This window comes from Choloepus didactylus, chromosome 3, assembly GCF_015220235.1.
Source record: "Choloepus didactylus isolate mChoDid1 chromosome 3, mChoDid1.pri, whole genome shotgun sequence".
NCBI classification, from domain to species: Eukaryota; Metazoa; Chordata; class Mammalia; order Pilosa; family Megalonychidae; genus Choloepus; species Choloepus didactylus.
This window is the reverse complement of record NC_051309.1, coordinates 95,516,150-95,533,937: the sequence shown is the minus strand read 5'-3', so window position 1 is coordinate 95,533,937 and position 17,788 is coordinate 95,516,150. Positions and strand designations below refer to the sequence as shown.

At 35.5% G+C, this 17,788-nt stretch overlaps 1 protein-coding gene across 3 annotated transcripts in view; it reads right to left on the bottom strand.

Moving 5' to 3' along the window:
• The window catches only part of HERC6 (HECT and RLD domain containing E3 ubiquitin protein ligase family member 6), a 69,676-nt gene that overhangs the window by 12,847 nt on the left and 39,041 nt on the right, over nt 1–17,788 (bottom strand). For all 3 annotated transcript variants that reach the window (XM_037830238.1, XM_037830236.1, XM_037830237.1), the window contains exons 14-17: nt 12,787–12,900; nt 12,354–12,461; nt 11,037–11,213; nt 7,888–8,031 (exon numbers count right to left, since the gene is read on the bottom strand). In XM_037830238.1, the coding sequence (XP_037686166.1) occupies nt 7,888–8,031; nt 11,037–11,213; nt 12,354–12,461; nt 12,787–12,900 (543 nt within the window). The remainder of the gene's footprint in view (nt 1–7,887; nt 8,032–11,036; nt 11,214–12,353; nt 12,462–12,786; nt 12,901–17,788) is intronic.

The following is a 17,788-nucleotide window of genomic DNA, read 5'->3' as shown; positions in this document are numbered from 1 at the left end:
CAGAACTTTTGGGAATGAAGGGCATAATGGAGCAGAAGAAAAAGACAATAGAGGAATACAATAATAGATTTGAACAGGCAGAAGAAAATATCAGTGAATTAGAAGACCAAAGATTTGAATTCATACACACAAAAGAACAGATGGTGAAAAGAATGGAAAAATATGAGCAGGGTCAATATGAAGTCCACGAATATACATGTTATGTGTCCCAGAGGAAGAATAGAGGGGGAAAAGGGTCAGAAAGAATAACAGAAGAAATATTCCCTGAAAATTTCCCAGCTCTTATGAAAGACAGAAAATTACAGATTCAAGAAGTTCAGCACACCCCAAACAGAAAACATCTCAGTAATCCTACTCCAAGACACTTACTGATCAGATTGTCCAATGTCACAGACAAGAGAATTCTGAAAGCAACAAGAGAAAAGCAATCCACCACGTACAAGGGAAGCTCAATAAGAATATGTGCATATTTCTCCACAGAAACCATGGAGATGAGAAGACAGTGGTATGATATATTTAAGATACTGAAAGAGAAGAACTGCCAACCAAGAATTCTATATCCGGCAAAACTGTCCTTCAAAAATGAGGGAGAGATTAAAATATTTTCAGACAGACACTGAGAGTGTTTGTGAGTAAGAGACTGGTGCTACAAGAAATACTAAAGGGAGTGCTACAGGCTCATAGGAAAACACAGGAGAGAGAGGTTTGGAGAATAGGGTAGAAATGAAGATTATCAGGAAGGGTAAAAGGAGAGAGAGGGAAAAAATAAGACATGACATACAAAATTCAAAAGACAATATGATAGAAGAACATACTGCCCTTACAGTAATAACACTAAATGTTAATGGATTAAAGTCTCCAATAAAAGACACAGACCAGCAGAATGGATTAAAAAACGGGACCCATCTCGATGCTGTCTACAAGAAATTCACTTTAGACACAAGGACAGAAATAGGCTGAAAGTGAAAGGTTGGAAAAAGATATTTCATGCAAACAATAACCAGAAAAAGGTGGGAGTAGCTATATTAATATCAGACAAATTAGACTTCAAAAGTAAAACAATTAAAAGAGACAAAGAAGGGCACTATACATTAATAAAAGGGTCAATTAAACAAGAAAACATAACAATCATAAATATTTATGCACCAAGCTAGAGTGCCTCAAAATTCATGAGGCAAACACTGAGAACAATGAAAGGAGAAGTAGATAACTCTACAATACTAGCTGGAGACTAATACAATAAGGAAATGGAGATGTTGAACTGTATGATAAATGAACCAGACTTGACAAACATTTATAGAACACTACACCCCTCAATAGCAGGATACACATTTTTCTCAAGTGCTCTTGGAACATTCTCTAGTATATACCACATATTGGGTCACCAAGCAAGTCAACAAATTTAAAAATATTGATATTATAAAAAACACTTTCTCGGATCATAATGGAATGAAGTTGGAAATCAATAACAGGCAGAAGACTGTAAAATTCACAAACATATGGAGACTAAACAACATACTCTTAGAAAACCAGTGGGTAAAGGAAGAAATTACAAGAGAAATTAGTAAATACCTTGAGGCAAATGACAATGAAAACACAACATATCCAAACTTATGGGATGCAGCAAAGGTGGTGCTGAGAGGGAAATTTGTTGCCCTAAATGTCTATACTAAAAGAGAAGAGAGAGCAAAAATTGAACAATTAACTGTTCATCTGGAGGAACTAGAGAAAGAACAGCAAACTAACCCCAAAGCAAACAGAAGGAAAGAAATAACAAAGATTAGATCAGAAATAAATGAAACTGAGAACAGGAAAACAATATAGAGTATCAACAAAACCAGAAGTTGGTTTTGAGATGGACCCCTAGCTAGGCTAACAAAAAAAAAAAAAAAAAAAAAAAAGCAGATGCAAATAAATGCAATCAGAAACAGGAAAGGAAACATAACTACTAACCCTGCAGAAATAAAGGAGATAATGAGAAGATACTATGAACAACTATATGCTAATAAACTAGACAACTTAAACAAAATGGACAACTTCCTAGAAAAGCATGAACAACCAACATTGACCTGAGAAGAAACAGACATCCTTAAGAAACAATCACAAGTAAAGAGTTTGAGTCAGTCATCAAAAAGCTCCCCCAAAAGAAAAGCCCAGGACCAGATGGCTTCACAAGTGAATTCCACCAAGCAGTCAAGAAAGAATTAATACCAATCCTGCTCAAACTCTTCAAAAGCCCAGGACCAGATGGCTTCACAAGTGAATTCCACCAAGCAGTCAAGAAAGAATTAATACCAATCCTGCTCAAACTCTTCAAAAAAATTGAAGAGGAGGGAAAGCTACCCAAACTCATTCTATGAAGCCAACATCACCCTAATACCAAAATCAGACAAAGATACTACAAAAAAAAGAAAATTATAGACCAAACTCTTTAATGAATATAGATGCAAAAATCCTCAATAATATACTCGCAAATCAAATCCAGATCACATAAAAAGAATTATACACCATGACCAGGTGTATTGAACCAAGGCTGGTTCAACACAAGAAAATCAATTAATGTGATAAACCACATACAATAAATCAAAGCAGAAGAACCACATGATCATCTCGATCAATGAAGAAAAGGCATTTGACAAAGTTCAACATCCTTTCTTGATGAAAACATTTCAAAGGCTGGGGATAGAAGGGAATTTTCTCAATATGATAAAGGCAGTATATCAAAAACCCACAGTTAACGTCATACTCAATGGGAAGAGACTGAAAGCTTTCCCTCTAAGATCAGGAACAAGACAGAGATGCCCACTGTCGCCATTGTTATTCTACATTGTGCTGGAAGTTCTAGCTAGAGCAATTAGGCAAGAAAAAGAAATAACAAGACATCCAAATTGGAGAGGAAGAAGTAAAACTTTCACTCTTTGCAGATGACATGATTCTATATGTGGAAAATCCAGAAAAATCTATAGCAAAGCTATTAGAACTAACCAGTAAATATAGCAAAGTGACAGGCTACAAGATTAACTCGCAAAAATCTGTAGTGTTCTTAACACAAGAGGAAGAAATCAAGAAAAAAAATTCCATTTACAATAGCAACCAAAAGAATCAAGTATTTAGGAATAGACTTAATGAAGGCCACAAAAGACCTATACACAGAAAACTACAAGAAACTGCTAAAAGAAATCTAACAGGACCTAAAAAAATGGAAGAACATACTGTGTTCATGGATTGGAAGACAAAATATAATTAAGATATCAATTCTGCCTAAACTGATTTATAGATTCAATACAATACCAATTAAAATCCCAACAACTTACTTTGCAGAAATAGAAAAACCAATAATCAAATTTATTTGGAAGTGCAAGGTGCCCCAATGAGCCAAAAATATATTGAGAAAGAGGAATGAAGTGGGAAGTCTCAGACTACCTGACTTTGAAGCATATTACAAAGCTACAGTGCTCAAAACAACATGGTACTGGCATAAGGATAGATATACCGACCAATGGAATTGAGTTCAGTGTTCAGAAATAGACTCTCACATCTATGGACAATTGATCTTTGATAAGACAGTCAAGCCAAAGCAACTGGGACAGAGCAGCCTCTTCAATAAATGGTGTTTGGAGAACTGGACCCCTATGTCACACCTAATATAAAAATTAACTCGAAATGGATTAAAGACATAAGCATTAGTGCTAACACCATAAGACTCTTAGAAGAAAATGTAGGGCAATTTCTTAAAGATCTTGTGACAGGAGGTGGTTTCCTAGACCTTACACCCAAAGCGCAAGCAACCAAAGAACAAATAGACAATGGTATCTCCTCAAAATTAAACACTTTTGTACATCAAAGGACTTTGTTAGAAAAGTAAAAAGGCAGCCTACATAACGAGAGACACTATTTGGAAACCGCATATCAGATAAGGGTTTAATATCCCAAATATATAAAGCAATACTACAACTCAACAATAGAAAGACAAACAAGCCAATCAAAAAATGGGCAGAAGACATAGACACTTTTCTGAAGAGGAAATACAAATAGCTCAAAAACATATGAAAAAAGGCTCAACTTCACTGGCTATTAGGGAAATGCAAATCAAAACCACAATGAGATATCATCTCACACCTACCAGCATGGTCATTATCCAAAAAACAGAAAATTACAAGTGCTGGAGAGGATGTGGAGAAAGAGGCACGTTTATTCACTGTTGGTGGGAATGTAGAATGGTACAACCACTCTGGAAGACAGTGTGGCAGTTCCTCAGGAAGCTAAGTATAGATTTGCCATATGACCCAGCTATTCCATTACTAGGTATATACTCAGAGGAACTGAAAGTTAAGACACGAATAGACATTTGTAAATCTATGTTTATCGCGGCATTATTCACAATAGCCAAGAGATGGAAACAGCCCAAGTGTCCATCAATGGACGAGTGGATAAACAAACTGTGGTACATACACATGATGGAATATTATGCAGCTGTAAGACAGACAAAGACATGGAGCATATAATAACATGAATGAACCTTGAGAACATTATGTTGAGTGAAGTTAGCCAGAAACAAAAGAACAAATAATGTCTGGTCTCATTAATATGAACTAACGTTAATGAGCAAACTTAGAGAGTTAAAAGCTGATAACACAGGTTACCAGGAGATTGAAAGAGGGTAGAAATTGGGCATTTGATTCTGAAGGACTACAGATGTTCAGCAGGCTTGACAGTATACACCCAGAAACAGATAGCATAATACTGTGTGATGGTAGCACAATATTGTAACTACACTGCACAAAGATGTCCATGAGTAAAGCTGAAAGAGGTGGGCTAGAAGCATGTATGACACCTGAGGTAAATATAGAAGATAAAGACTGGGACTTTTTAACTTAGCAAAAACTGGAGAGGTCAATGATTGTGACTAAATGTACAAATATCAAACTGTTCTTGCATGTGGGAGAACAAATGAATGTCAACCATGCAGAGTGTTGGAAAGGGGATGGTAGTGGGGAAAAAATACAATCAAAGCAAACTGGAGTCTATGGTCAACAGTAACACTACAATATGCTTCCATTAAATGTAACAAAGGCAATATACCAAAGCTAAATGAGTATGAGAGTAGGATATAAGGGAAGGACATAGGATTCTTGGTAGTGGTGTTGTTGTCTGACCCTACTATTACATTGTATTGTATGATATTTTATTTTTCTTTTTATTAGCTTTTTTTATTATTTGTTACAAAAAAACAAAAAAAACTTTTTTTTCTGTAGTAATCAATATGTTCAAGTGCTGATAGTGGTGATAAATGCACAACTATATGATGATACCGTGAACAACTGATTGTATACTGTGGATAATTATATGGTATGTGAATATAGCTCTATAAAATTGTATGGAAAAATATACACAGGGTTAAAAGTGCTGGAGAAAACATGGAGAGAGGGATGTACGTATTTACTGTTGGTTAGGAGGCAGAATGGTATAGCCTTTCTGGAGGACAGTGGGGTGGTTCCACACGAAGCTAAGTATGTGGGTGCCATAAGGTCCTGCAACCTCATTGGGGGCATTTACTTGGAGGGTTAGAGAGCAGGGACATGAATGGGCATTTGCACAATGATGTTTATGGAAAGAGTATACATGATTTGCAACGGGTTGAGGTGGCCTAAGGGTACATCGACTGAGGAACAGAATGGTGAACTGTTAATGTGTGCATACAAGGAAATATTGAGCTACTGTGAGGAGGATGAAGCTGTGAGACACGTGACGTGAATGGAACCTGCAGACACTATTTTGAGTGAACTACGCCAGCAACAAAGGCAAACACTAGAATGCCCCACCGATACGGACTAACTGCAAGTGTAAACTCAGAATTGAACCTTAGAGCACAGCTTATCAGGAGAACGCTTATGGTAACAGTCCCTATATTGTAAGCTCTTGTAGCAATCATATCTATTCTTGAATTGTAATGGCTGTCTCCAAACTCTGAGATGCTGATCCCTTTGTGTATAACCTGATCGATTCCTGGAACTTTGGGTATCTGAAACTTAGAGCTAGAACTCGGCAGATAAGAATGTCAGTATTAGCACATATAGCAACTGTTAAAAAAACTGAAAAAGAATCCAGACTTCAAATAGAGATTTGAATGAAGCAGATGTGCTTGGGACTAGGACAAATCAGTCCAAAGGGTAATGGACAATACTGATTACGTTTTAAAACTTCAAATTCCATGTGAGGCCAAGGGAAGAGATGTTTAGTTGGAGCAAGATCTATATTTCCTAAACAATCTCACTTGCACAATTCATTCAAATACTATAATTACATGAAACAAAAAATAGGAAGTAAGACCTGGTAGGTTTGCGTAGTTTAGTGTGAAATAGCGACACATCCCAAAGTAATTTGGGCAGAGAATAAAAATATGTATGCAGAGCCCCCCTGAGGAACTGGGGGGAAATGCAGAAGTGTTGGGCTTCCTCACCTGGACTGTTGCTGACGTTCTCACAAACATTGAGGACTGGCGGTTTGATGTGCCGAGCCCTCTGTCGTGGCACTTGCCCTTATGAAGCTCGTCACTGCAAAGGAGAGGCTAAACCTGCTTACAATTGTGCCTAAGAGTCTCCCCGAGTACCTCTTTGTTGCTCAGATGTGGCCCTCTCTCTCTAGATAAGCCAACTCGGCTGGTGAACTCACTGCTCTCCCCACTACGTGGGATCTGACTCTCAGGGATGAACCTGGACCCGACATTGTAGGACTGAGAACATCTTCTTGACAAAAAGGGGGATGCAAAATGAAACGAAATAAAGTTCAGTGGCTGAGATTCCAAATGGAGTCAAGAGGTCACTCTGGTGAGCATTATTATGCACTATATAGATAACACTTTTTAGGTTTTAATGCACTGGAATAGCTAGAAGTAAGCACCTGAAATTATCAAACTGCAATCCAGTAACCTTGACTCTTGAAGATGATTATATAGCAATGTAGCTTACAAGAGATGACAGTGTGATTGTGAAAGCCTTGTGGATCACATTCCCTTAATCCAGTGTATGGATGGATGAGTAGAAAAATGGGGACAAAAAACTGGATGAAAAATAGGGTGGGGGGGTGTTTTGGGTGTTCTTTACTTTTATTTTTTATTCTTATTTTCACTTTTTCTGGTACAAGGAAAATGTTCAAAAAATAGATTGGGGTGATGAATGCACAACTGTATGACGGTACTATGAACAACTGATTGTACGCTTTGGATGATTGTATGGTATGTGAATATATCTCAATAAAATTGAACTAAAAAAAGAATGATCTATGAATACATGTTACAACATGGGTTAATTAAGCTGAGTGAAAGAAAACAAACTCAAGACTACATTAGCATTCCCTTTATATAAAATTCTGTGAACACCAAACCAGTCTACAGTTACAAAAAGCAAATCAGTGGCATGGTGGGAAGGGGCAGGGAGGAGGGATTAGAAAGGTGTGCAAGGAAACTTTGAGGGATGATAGATATGTTCATTATCTTTATTGTGGTGATAGTTTTCATTTGTGTGTACATACATCAAAATTCATCAAATTGGACACTAAAAATGTGCAGTTTAGTGTATGCCAATTATACTTTAATAAAGCTGTTTTAAAAATGTAATGTTCACACAAATCACCTGGAGATCTTATTAAAATACAGGTTCTGATTCAGTAGGTCTGGGGTGGAGCCTTAGATTCTGCTTTTCTAATATTCCCAGATGATGCTACAGCTACTGTGCTGTGGACCACATTTTAAGTAGTAAGATTCTATGTGACCTAATTTTACATAGTTCTATGGTTTTAATTTTACTGTATCTGGTATACTTTTGCTTCATCTCATCATGTACATTTTATGAAAAAAAAAATAAGGTTAAAAAAAAGACAAATACTTACTCTGACAGGAAACCATATGTAGGAACCCTGTTCAGGATAAATGAACATTCCATATTCTGACTGGGTCATCTCTTCAAATATACAGTGGAAGAACTCTGCACTGACCCCTCCAGCCTCAGGAACAATTTCTTTAATAAATTCAACCTGATGAAAGAGAACACACTCCTAGATCCAGATTTAAAATATAATAAACCTCCAATGACCATTCCTGTGAACTAGAGTTACCAGTCACTTGCTCTACATTATTAAAAAAAAACTCTATGTTTATACAATACATACATATCTCCGGTTAAAGTTCCTATCTGTACTTTTTTATTCCTCTACTTTCACTGAGGATACACCCTCTTTGCTAAGAATATCATGTCTAGTTATATTCTAACCACCCCCCTGACTTCTCTGAGATTTTTATGTCCCTAAATTTCCAATGCCCACTCTCTACTCTTTTTACATTTTCAGGGATGTTACCCCTAACCTAAAAATAAGCTCAGATCTTCTTTACTCCCCAGGTAGTTCCCTTTTCCCTCAAGATAATGTTATCTTTCTATTTACTTTCTCTTTCGTCCCCCTAGACACATTTTTTTAAAACTTTTATTTAGAAACACTTCCAAACTTACAGGACAGTTACAGAAATAATACAAACCTTATACAGCGAACTCCAGTACAACCCATCCCCTCAGATTCCTGGATCCACCAATTTTAACATCCTGCCATATTTGCCATCTCATTCTATCTATCTACCTATAATCTACCCATCCATTTATCTGTCTGTCTATTTATCAATCTATTTTCTGAACACTTGAGTGTAGGCTGTATATATCATGCTCCTTGAACACTTAACTACTGTCATGTACATTTCCTAAGAACAAGAATATACGCTTAGGTAATCACTTTAAGGGCAATGATCGAGTTCAAGATAGAAAGCTTACAGTCTACATTCCAATATTTTTATATGTTCCAATAGTGTCTCTTTGAGCCTTTTTTCCTCCCTTGTTAGGTCCCATCCAGGATCATGTATTGTATTTAACTGTCATTGTCTCTTTAGATACTCTTTGTTATTTTTTAAAATTGTGAGCATAAAATCATTCTTACTTCCTCATAATCTGTCTTCCACCCTGAACTTGTACTGAGCAGATCATGCCATAAACCTGTTTACTCTAAGATTACCGTATAATGAGTGCAAGAATCCTTTACACCACCACATCATCCCATGTGCCAAATGAAGAGGGACTCTAGCAAGACCTCACATTCACCAATTAGGCCAACCAGCATCTTGAACCAAATGTTGATGTGCTTCAAACATCTGGGCCCACCAAATTTCCTGATTATTCTAATTTTCTACTTTCATCTCATCATTCAGACTTTGCAACCTTGACTCCAGGCCACATTATTTGGTTTCTCCTTCCTCTACCTTCATTGGGCCTCTGGATTGGGACCTTGGCAGGCAGCCCTCAGACCTAACTGCCCAAGCCCTTGGATGGGAAATCAATATTAATCAGCCTCTCTTCCATGAATCTTTCTCTACCTTTGGACTTTGTGGCCAAGTATTATCCTGGTTTTCCTCCAACCTCTCTAACATCACTTCTCTGGCTAATTTCCTTTCTCTTATCCTTTTAATATAAGCATCAGTAAGCTTTATTTTTGTTCTCTTTTTATTCTCTTTGCCTGGGAGAGCTTATCTATTGTCACTTCAATTAACTTGACTCCTTGGCCACAGACCATCATCTTCAAGGGCCACCTTACAATTCCACAGGGATATCCCTGTAAGAGATTAAACTTATTTCCAATTTTCTTATTTCTGCTAATTTCCATCAGCAAATCTGCCTATGTCGTGGTCAGGACCCACTCATAATAGGCTTTGACAACCTTGCCATGTTTAGAGTCTACATTTTGATTAGACCTGCCTTGAAATTTACATTCTTACCTCTTTGTCATCTCCTGTATAGAAAATAATTTTCCATTAATGTCCTCTTAATCAAGATTTAAAGGAAAATAAATTCAAAGAGAGATATACAACTAGAAAGTCAAGTTTATGAATTAATTTCTTTGTTTTCCACTAGGTCCCCCACTTGGAAGTATCCCTTTCCTATCTGAGTCCCAAACTCCAGATCCTGGTTTCTTCTCCAAGTACCTAACTCTTCCCTACTGGCTGATACCAGGAAAATATACCCCCATGTGGACAGACTCCAGTTCCTACCCACTGAATTAGTCATTATGCTATGGTCTTGAGAAGGCAAACAATCCGAGGTACCACACAATAAAAATCTTACAGACAAAACAAACAAAAACCCTTACAGGCACTCATGAAGGATGAAGTGGAGGATGGCTAGAATTGGAACCCAAGAGAGTGGTAGGTTAATTACTAAAACCAGAACCAAGATGTAAGAAAAGTGTCCATTCCACTTGCTAGTGGTTGATTGCATTAATGGCCTAATTCTTCATCCCTTGATCCATGTATTCTGCATCTAATTTTGTGGTTCTTCCCGTTAAGGAGGCTGAGTATACTTCCCCACCCCTTGAGATGGGTTCACCCATGTGACTTGCTTTGATTAAAGCAATGTGTGTTTCATGATTGGGGTTGCTATATCTTGCACCTCTGCTACTGCTGTGAGCAGAACATGTTTGTTGGTTCCTGGGTGGAGGATGAAAGACACACAAAACAGAGCTAAATTGCCCCAGCCCTGGCCAACTCCAGGACTTGTAAGTAAGTTCAGTAAAGATATGCAAACCTACCCAGATGAGTCCAGCCTAGATCAACAGATCTTTAGCTGAACCACATATCTGTAAAAATAAACAGTTTTATTTTAAGGCATTAAGTTTTGGGATGGTTCACTATGCAGCATTTTTGTTATCCTAAGTGGCTAACAGTTAACTCATAACCCAATGTGCAATTAAACATCCCATAGCTGTTCTTCTGAAGGGTAAAAGGAGAAATTTGGAAACCATAAAACCGATGAAGAGAAAGTAATCAACAGTTACCTCAGATTGCTTATTCTATTAAACATGATAGAGACAACAATGGTATTTAATATGCTGAGACATTCATCCACCATAGCTGCAAATGCAGGCTCTTTTAAGAAAACTCTTGCTACCTGATATAAATGTTTCCCTTTCACATCAGTAAAAATGCCCATTAAGACTTTTTACTGTACCACTAATGGTTTCCATAGGTCAGTAACTTCAAGTTGACTTAATTGACGCAGAGCATCTTCAACCAAGTGACTTCGTCTGACTCGAAGTATCAATTGGTGTGGTGAAAGAAGTTTGTCATTTCTTTGCAGAACTGTTTGCATCAAAACCTGGTATTTGTCCTCTCTGTCTTCTGATCTCTAGAAAAAGAAATATTTACTCACTTGAATGGCTAAAATTAAAATTCTGATAATTCTTTGAAGTTATTAAATAAAACGTTGATGAGAAACTTTACATTGGAAGAATCTTGTGGTTATCACCTAACCCACTGATGGATCTCAGCATTAACAAGAATGAGATAACCAGATATATGCACTGAAGTATGGAAAAGTGACAAAGAAATTGGACCTGGGATTTGCTTTAAAATACTTCAGTGAAAAGTTAGTTAATTATAACTACAAAAACAACAAAAGTGACAGAGGAAGCAAATGTTTTAAAATATTAATTGTTATTGAATCTTGGTGATGGGGTTCAATATACAATTATCTCTACTTTATGTGTGTTTGAAATTTTACATAATAAAAGAATTAAAATCAGGGCATACACTAAGAGTCTCCCCCAGAGAACCTCTTTTGTTGCTCAGATGTTTCCTCTCTCTCTAAGCCCACTAGACAGGTAAACTCACTGCCCTCCCCGCTACATGGGACATGACTCCTAGGGGTGTAAATCTCCCTGGCAACATGGGCTATGACTGCTAGGGATGAGCCTGGACCCGGCATCATGGGACTGAGAAAGTCTTGACAGAAAGGGGAAAGAGAAATGAAACAAAATAGTTTCAATGGCTGAGAGATTTCAAATGGAGCTGAGAGGTCATTCTGGAGGTTATTCTTATGCATTATATAGATACCCCTTTTTAGTTTTAGTGTATTAGGATCGCTAGAAGGAAATACCTGAAACTGGTGAACTACATCCTAGTAGCCTTGATTCCTGAAGATGATTGTATAACATAACTTACACAGTATAATTTTGTGATTATGAACACCTTGTGGCACATAGTCCCTTTATCCAGTGTGTGGACAGATGATAGAAAAATGGGAAAAAAATTAAATGAATAATAGAGGGGATGGGGGATGGGATGTTTTGGGTATTCTTCTTTACTTGTGTGTTTATTCTTATTTTTATTTTGGGGGGAGATAATGAAAATGTTCAAAAATTGTGGTGATGAATGCACAACTATATAATGGTACTGTGAACAACTGACTGTACATTGTGGATGATTGTAGGGTATGTGAATACATCTCAATAAAACTGAATTGATAAAAAAATCAGGTCATACATACCAATATTTTTATATATGAATCAGCTTGCAATAATTTAATTTTGGATAGCAAATTAAAGACAAATGGAAAGTCACTGAAAATAATGGGACTGGGATTTTCTGCAGGTACCTATAAAATAAACAGAAATAATGGTTTTGATCATTAAAAGAAAAGAAAACTTCATTCCTTTGCCTCATTACCTTAAATTATTGCCCTCTATACTTTCTGGAATCTGTTCTTAAGAATTCAAATTACATATAAACAAATTCCAAGAAAATTCATTTGTTCTGTAAGTGAAAGGTGTTAAAGTTTTCAGTAATCATCAAATTTAGAAAATTCAACATTAAAATGAAAAATATTTAAAATCTTTTGATTTATCAAAAAGATATATCACAGCTACTAAAGTGTTCATCTTTAAAGAATGAAATTTCTCAAATGTTAATGTTAGTCTTACCAGGTTTTCATTCCGAGCAAGGAATCTAGTTCTCTCTGCAAAGAAGTTGAGAAAGTAGGAGAGTTCATTTATGTTGAAAGTATTTTCTGGCAGTTGACAGTTAGCTGTGTTTACCTTAAAGAGAATGCAACCCATGAATTTCATTTTTTATCAATGAATAATTTAATCTATTATATAGATTTGTATGGCTATTGTAGAAACAGTCATAACAAAGAAATATAAACCTAATAATTTGTTGATGAATAGAGTTCTGTAAGATTTCCATTTGTTAATCTGTAATTTCTCCAGTTTCCACATAGAAATATTGTCAAAAATAGAAGATATCCATAGAAGGGGTTAATGAACCAAGTTTTTAAAAACTACAGGTATACTTTAAGCAGTTTAAAGATATTAAGAATAAAAGCACCCTGAAAATCCAAGATACTTTTGACAAATTTAGCACTTCATCTATAATTATTCATCAATTAGTAAATATTAATTTGGCACACACTGTTTTCCAGTCATGGACCAAACCATATGATAAAAATGCTCCTGACTGAATGGGAGCTGATGATTTAATTTGTACAGATTTTTTAATAAGATTGATTGTAAATGTTTGGAAATGAATAAGGGTGATAGTAGCATATTACTGTAAGTGTAATTAACAGTCCTGAATTATGGGTGTGATTATAGTTGAAAGGGGGAATTTAGGGTTGTGTATGTCACTAGAAGGAAAGGTAGAGGATAAAACACGGACTATATAACAGAGTGAACCCTGTTGTGGACATGATAGTGGCTAATTGTACAAATATATGAATGTTCTTATATAAACTAGAACAAATTTATGTCACCATTACAAGGTGTTAATAATAGGGTGGTATATGGGAAGAGATACAACTAATACAAACTATGAACTATATTTAACAGTAATATTGTAATTTCTTTCATCAATTGTAACAATGAGAATGTTCTCAAACTGACTGTGGTGATGAATGCACAACTCTGTGATTATACTGAGAGTCACTGATTGTACACTTTGGAGGGATTGTATGGTGTGTGAATAAAACTTAAAAAAAAAAAAAAAAAAAAAAACCTCCTGACCCATACAGAGCTTACTGTCTAAGACAGGGCTCAGCAAACTTTTTCTTAGAGCCAAACAGTAAACATTTTAAGCTTTAAGGGACATATGGTCTCTGTTGCAATTACTCAAGTCTGCCAGTGCACTATGAAAGCAGACATAGACAATACATAAACAAATGGGCATGTATGGTTCCAATAAAACTTTATTTATAAAAACAGGAGACTGACATGTGGGCATAGATAGTGGTTAATAATGAGAAATAACCAGCCACCTAGGATTTGCTGTATTCGTATTACGATTAGGGAAGGAAGATAGAAGGCTCCCCAGATAATGTAATGCCTGAAAACAATGATCTAAGCCTCTATCACATCAAATTAATTAATCCAAAAGACGGAAGACAGGAATTAAGAAAGCTAAGAACAGAAACTAAGGAAATAGAAACAAATGTACAATAAAGGGGATCAACAAATAAAAACGATTAGTGCTTTAAGAAGAAAAAAACTTCTTGATAAGACTGGTCAAGAAAAAGAAAAAGAAACAAATAACCAATATCAAGAAAAAAGAATGGGACAAAATTTCAGATTGTGATGAGAATGAAAAAGATAAAAAAGAGGATATCATAAACAAATTTATGCCGAGAAATTTGAAAACTAAAATTAAATAGACAAATTCCTACAAAAAATATAACAGTCACAAGAAGAAATAGAAAATCTGAATAACCCTGTGACTATTGAATAAATTAAACTCATGATTTAGACACTGCCCACAAGAAATTTCCAGATCCAAAAGGATTTACAGGTTAATTCTAATAATCACCGAAGGGAAAGTAATGCCAATCACACACAATCTCTTCCATAGACTAGGAAAAAAGGGAATACTCTCCAGGTCATTTAAAGAAACCAGATTCACCTTGATCCAGAAATCTGGGAGGGTGATTATGAGAAAATAAAATAACAGGTCAATCTTACTCATGAACATAGATACAGATATCCAAAACAGTCTTAGCAAAGTGAATCTATTGATACATATAAAATACATAACACATCATGAGCAAGTTTGGTTAATTCAAAGAAAACAAAGGTGATTTAATAACTGAAAATCTGTATATTTTGCCACATTAATAGAATGAAAGAAGAAATATATGCAGAAAAAAAATTTAATAAAATTCAATATCCATGTGTAATTTTTAGCAAATTAGGAATAGAATGGCACTTCCTAATCTTTTTAAAAGTTATTCACAAAAACCTGTAACAAACATAAGGCAATGTTAAAGTATTCCATTTGAGATAAGGAACAAGATAATACAACATTGTATTGGAAATCATAGCCTGTGAAATAAGTTAAGAAAAAGAAAGGAAGAAAAAAAAACTTATTTTTCTCAAGTGAGATGATTGTGTGCACAGAAAACCTAAAACAATCCACAGTTTAGTAGTAATATGTGAATTTAGCATGATTGATAAAAATCAAGATTAACATACAAAAATTAACTGCATTTCTGTATACTGGTGACATCTTTTGATATTGAACTTTAAAAAAACATCCAATATCATAAGATAAAAAAAAGATAGATAGTTAGCCTTGATCAAAATTTAAAACTTTTGTGCTTCAAAGGACACCATTAGAGTGGGAGAAAATGTTGCAAATCATATAGCTGATAAGGGACTTATAGCCAGATATAAAGAAATCTTTCAATTCATTAATATAAAGAATGAATAAGTCGCCCAATTAAAAATGTGCAAAGGATCTGAATAGACACTTCTCCAAAGAAGATATATAAATGGCCAATAAACACATGAAAAGATGATCAGCATTATTAGCCATCAGGGAAATGAAAGTCAAAATCACAATAAGATACCTCTTCACAACCACTAGGATGACTATAATCTGAAAGACAGATAACAAAAAGTGTTGGGAAGGATGTGAAGAGATTGGAATTCTCATACTTTTCTGGTGGGCATATAAAATGGTTCAGCTGCTTTGGAAAACAATCTAGCAGTTCTTCAAATTGTTAAAAACAGAGTTGCCGTATGACTGGCAATTCCAAAACTCAAAAACTTGTATATGAACATACATGGCAACATTATTCATAATAGCCAAAAAGCAGAAACAATCCAAATGAAAAGGATAAATAAAAGACGGTATATCCATACGATGGAATGATATTTGGCAATAAAAGGAATGAAGTAATAATATATGCTGCAACATGGATGAACCTTGAAAACATTATGCTATATGAAAGATGCCAGTCACAAAAGCCACATGTTGTATGAATCCATTTATATGAAATATACAGAAGAGGCAAATCTATAGAGACAGAAAGTAGATTAGTGGTTGGACTGGGGAGGACTGGGAAGACTGGGGAAGAACTGATAATGAGTATGGGGTTTCTTTTAGGGGTGATGAAAAGATCCTAAAATTGCTTTTGGTGATGGTCACACAACTCTTGTGAATATACTAAAAACCACTGAATTGTACACATTAAATGGGTGAATTGTCTGGTTTAAAAAGGTACCATGTACAACTACATCTAAAATAATTAACCTAATAAAAGGTTGTAAGACTTCAACATAGAAAATTATAAAATATTGTAAGAAAATAAAGTAAATGGAGAGATAAATCATGATCAGACTTAGAAGACTCAATATTGTAGAGTTGTCAATTCTCCCTCCACTTGTTCTATAAATTCAATTCAATACCAGGTCAAAAGTGCAAACAGAAGTCCAAGTGATGGAACCTGCAGAATGAAAAGTTAATTTTCAAGTTTAAATGGAAATGAAAAGCAAATACTGAAGAAGAATAAAGTGTTAAGACTTGTTCGACCACATGTCAATATTTACTTTAAAGATACAATAAGTCCCTTACCTCACACCATATACAAAAATTAACTCAAAATGGATCAAAGACCTAAATATAAGAACTAAAACTATAAAATTCTTAGAAGAAAACACAGGGGAGTATCTTCAGACTTTGTATTAGGCAATGGTTTCTTAGATTTTATACCCAAAGCATGAATAATGAAAGAAACAATAGATAAATTTGACTTCATCAAAATTTAAAACTTTCTTTAATGAAAGAATTATCAGAAAGTGAAAGAACAACTAACAGAATGGAAAAAAAAAAGAAACTTGCAAATCACATATCTGATAAGCACTTAACATCAAGAATATATAAAAAACTCCTCAAACTCAACCACAAAAGACAAACAACCCAATTGAAAAATGGGCCAAGAACTTGAATAGACATGTCTCCAAAAAAGATATATAAATGGCCAATAAGCACATGAAAAGATGCTCAACATTATTAGCCATTAGGGAAATGCAAATCAAAACCACAGTGAAGTGAAAAACTTCACCCCCACTAGAATGCATATTATTAAAAAAACAGAAAATAACAAAGGATGACAAGAGAAATAGGAACCCTTGTACATTGTTGGTGGGAATGTAAAATGGTACAGCTGCTATACATGGAATATGACTCCTGGGGAGGAATGTAGACCCGGCATCGTGGGATGGAGAACATCTTCTTGACCAAAAGGGGGATGTGAAAGGAAATGAAATAAGCTTCAGTGGCAGAAAGATTCCAAAAGGAGCCGAGAGGTCACTCTGGTGGGCACTCTTACGCACAATATAGACAACCCTTTTTAGGTTCTAATGAATTGGGGTAGCTGGTGGTGGATACCTGAAACTATCAAACTACAACCCAGAACACATGAATCTTGAAGACAATTGTATAAAAATGTGGCTTATGAGAGGGGACAGTGGGATTGGGGGGGCCATAGGGATCACACTCCCGTTTGTCTAGTTTGTGGATGGATGAGTGGAAAGGTGGGGGAAGGAAACAAACAAACAGACAAGGGCGCCCAGTGTTCTCTTTTACTTTAGTTGCTCTTTTTCACTTTAATTATTATTCTGTTTATTTTTGTGTGTGTGGTAATGAGGGTGT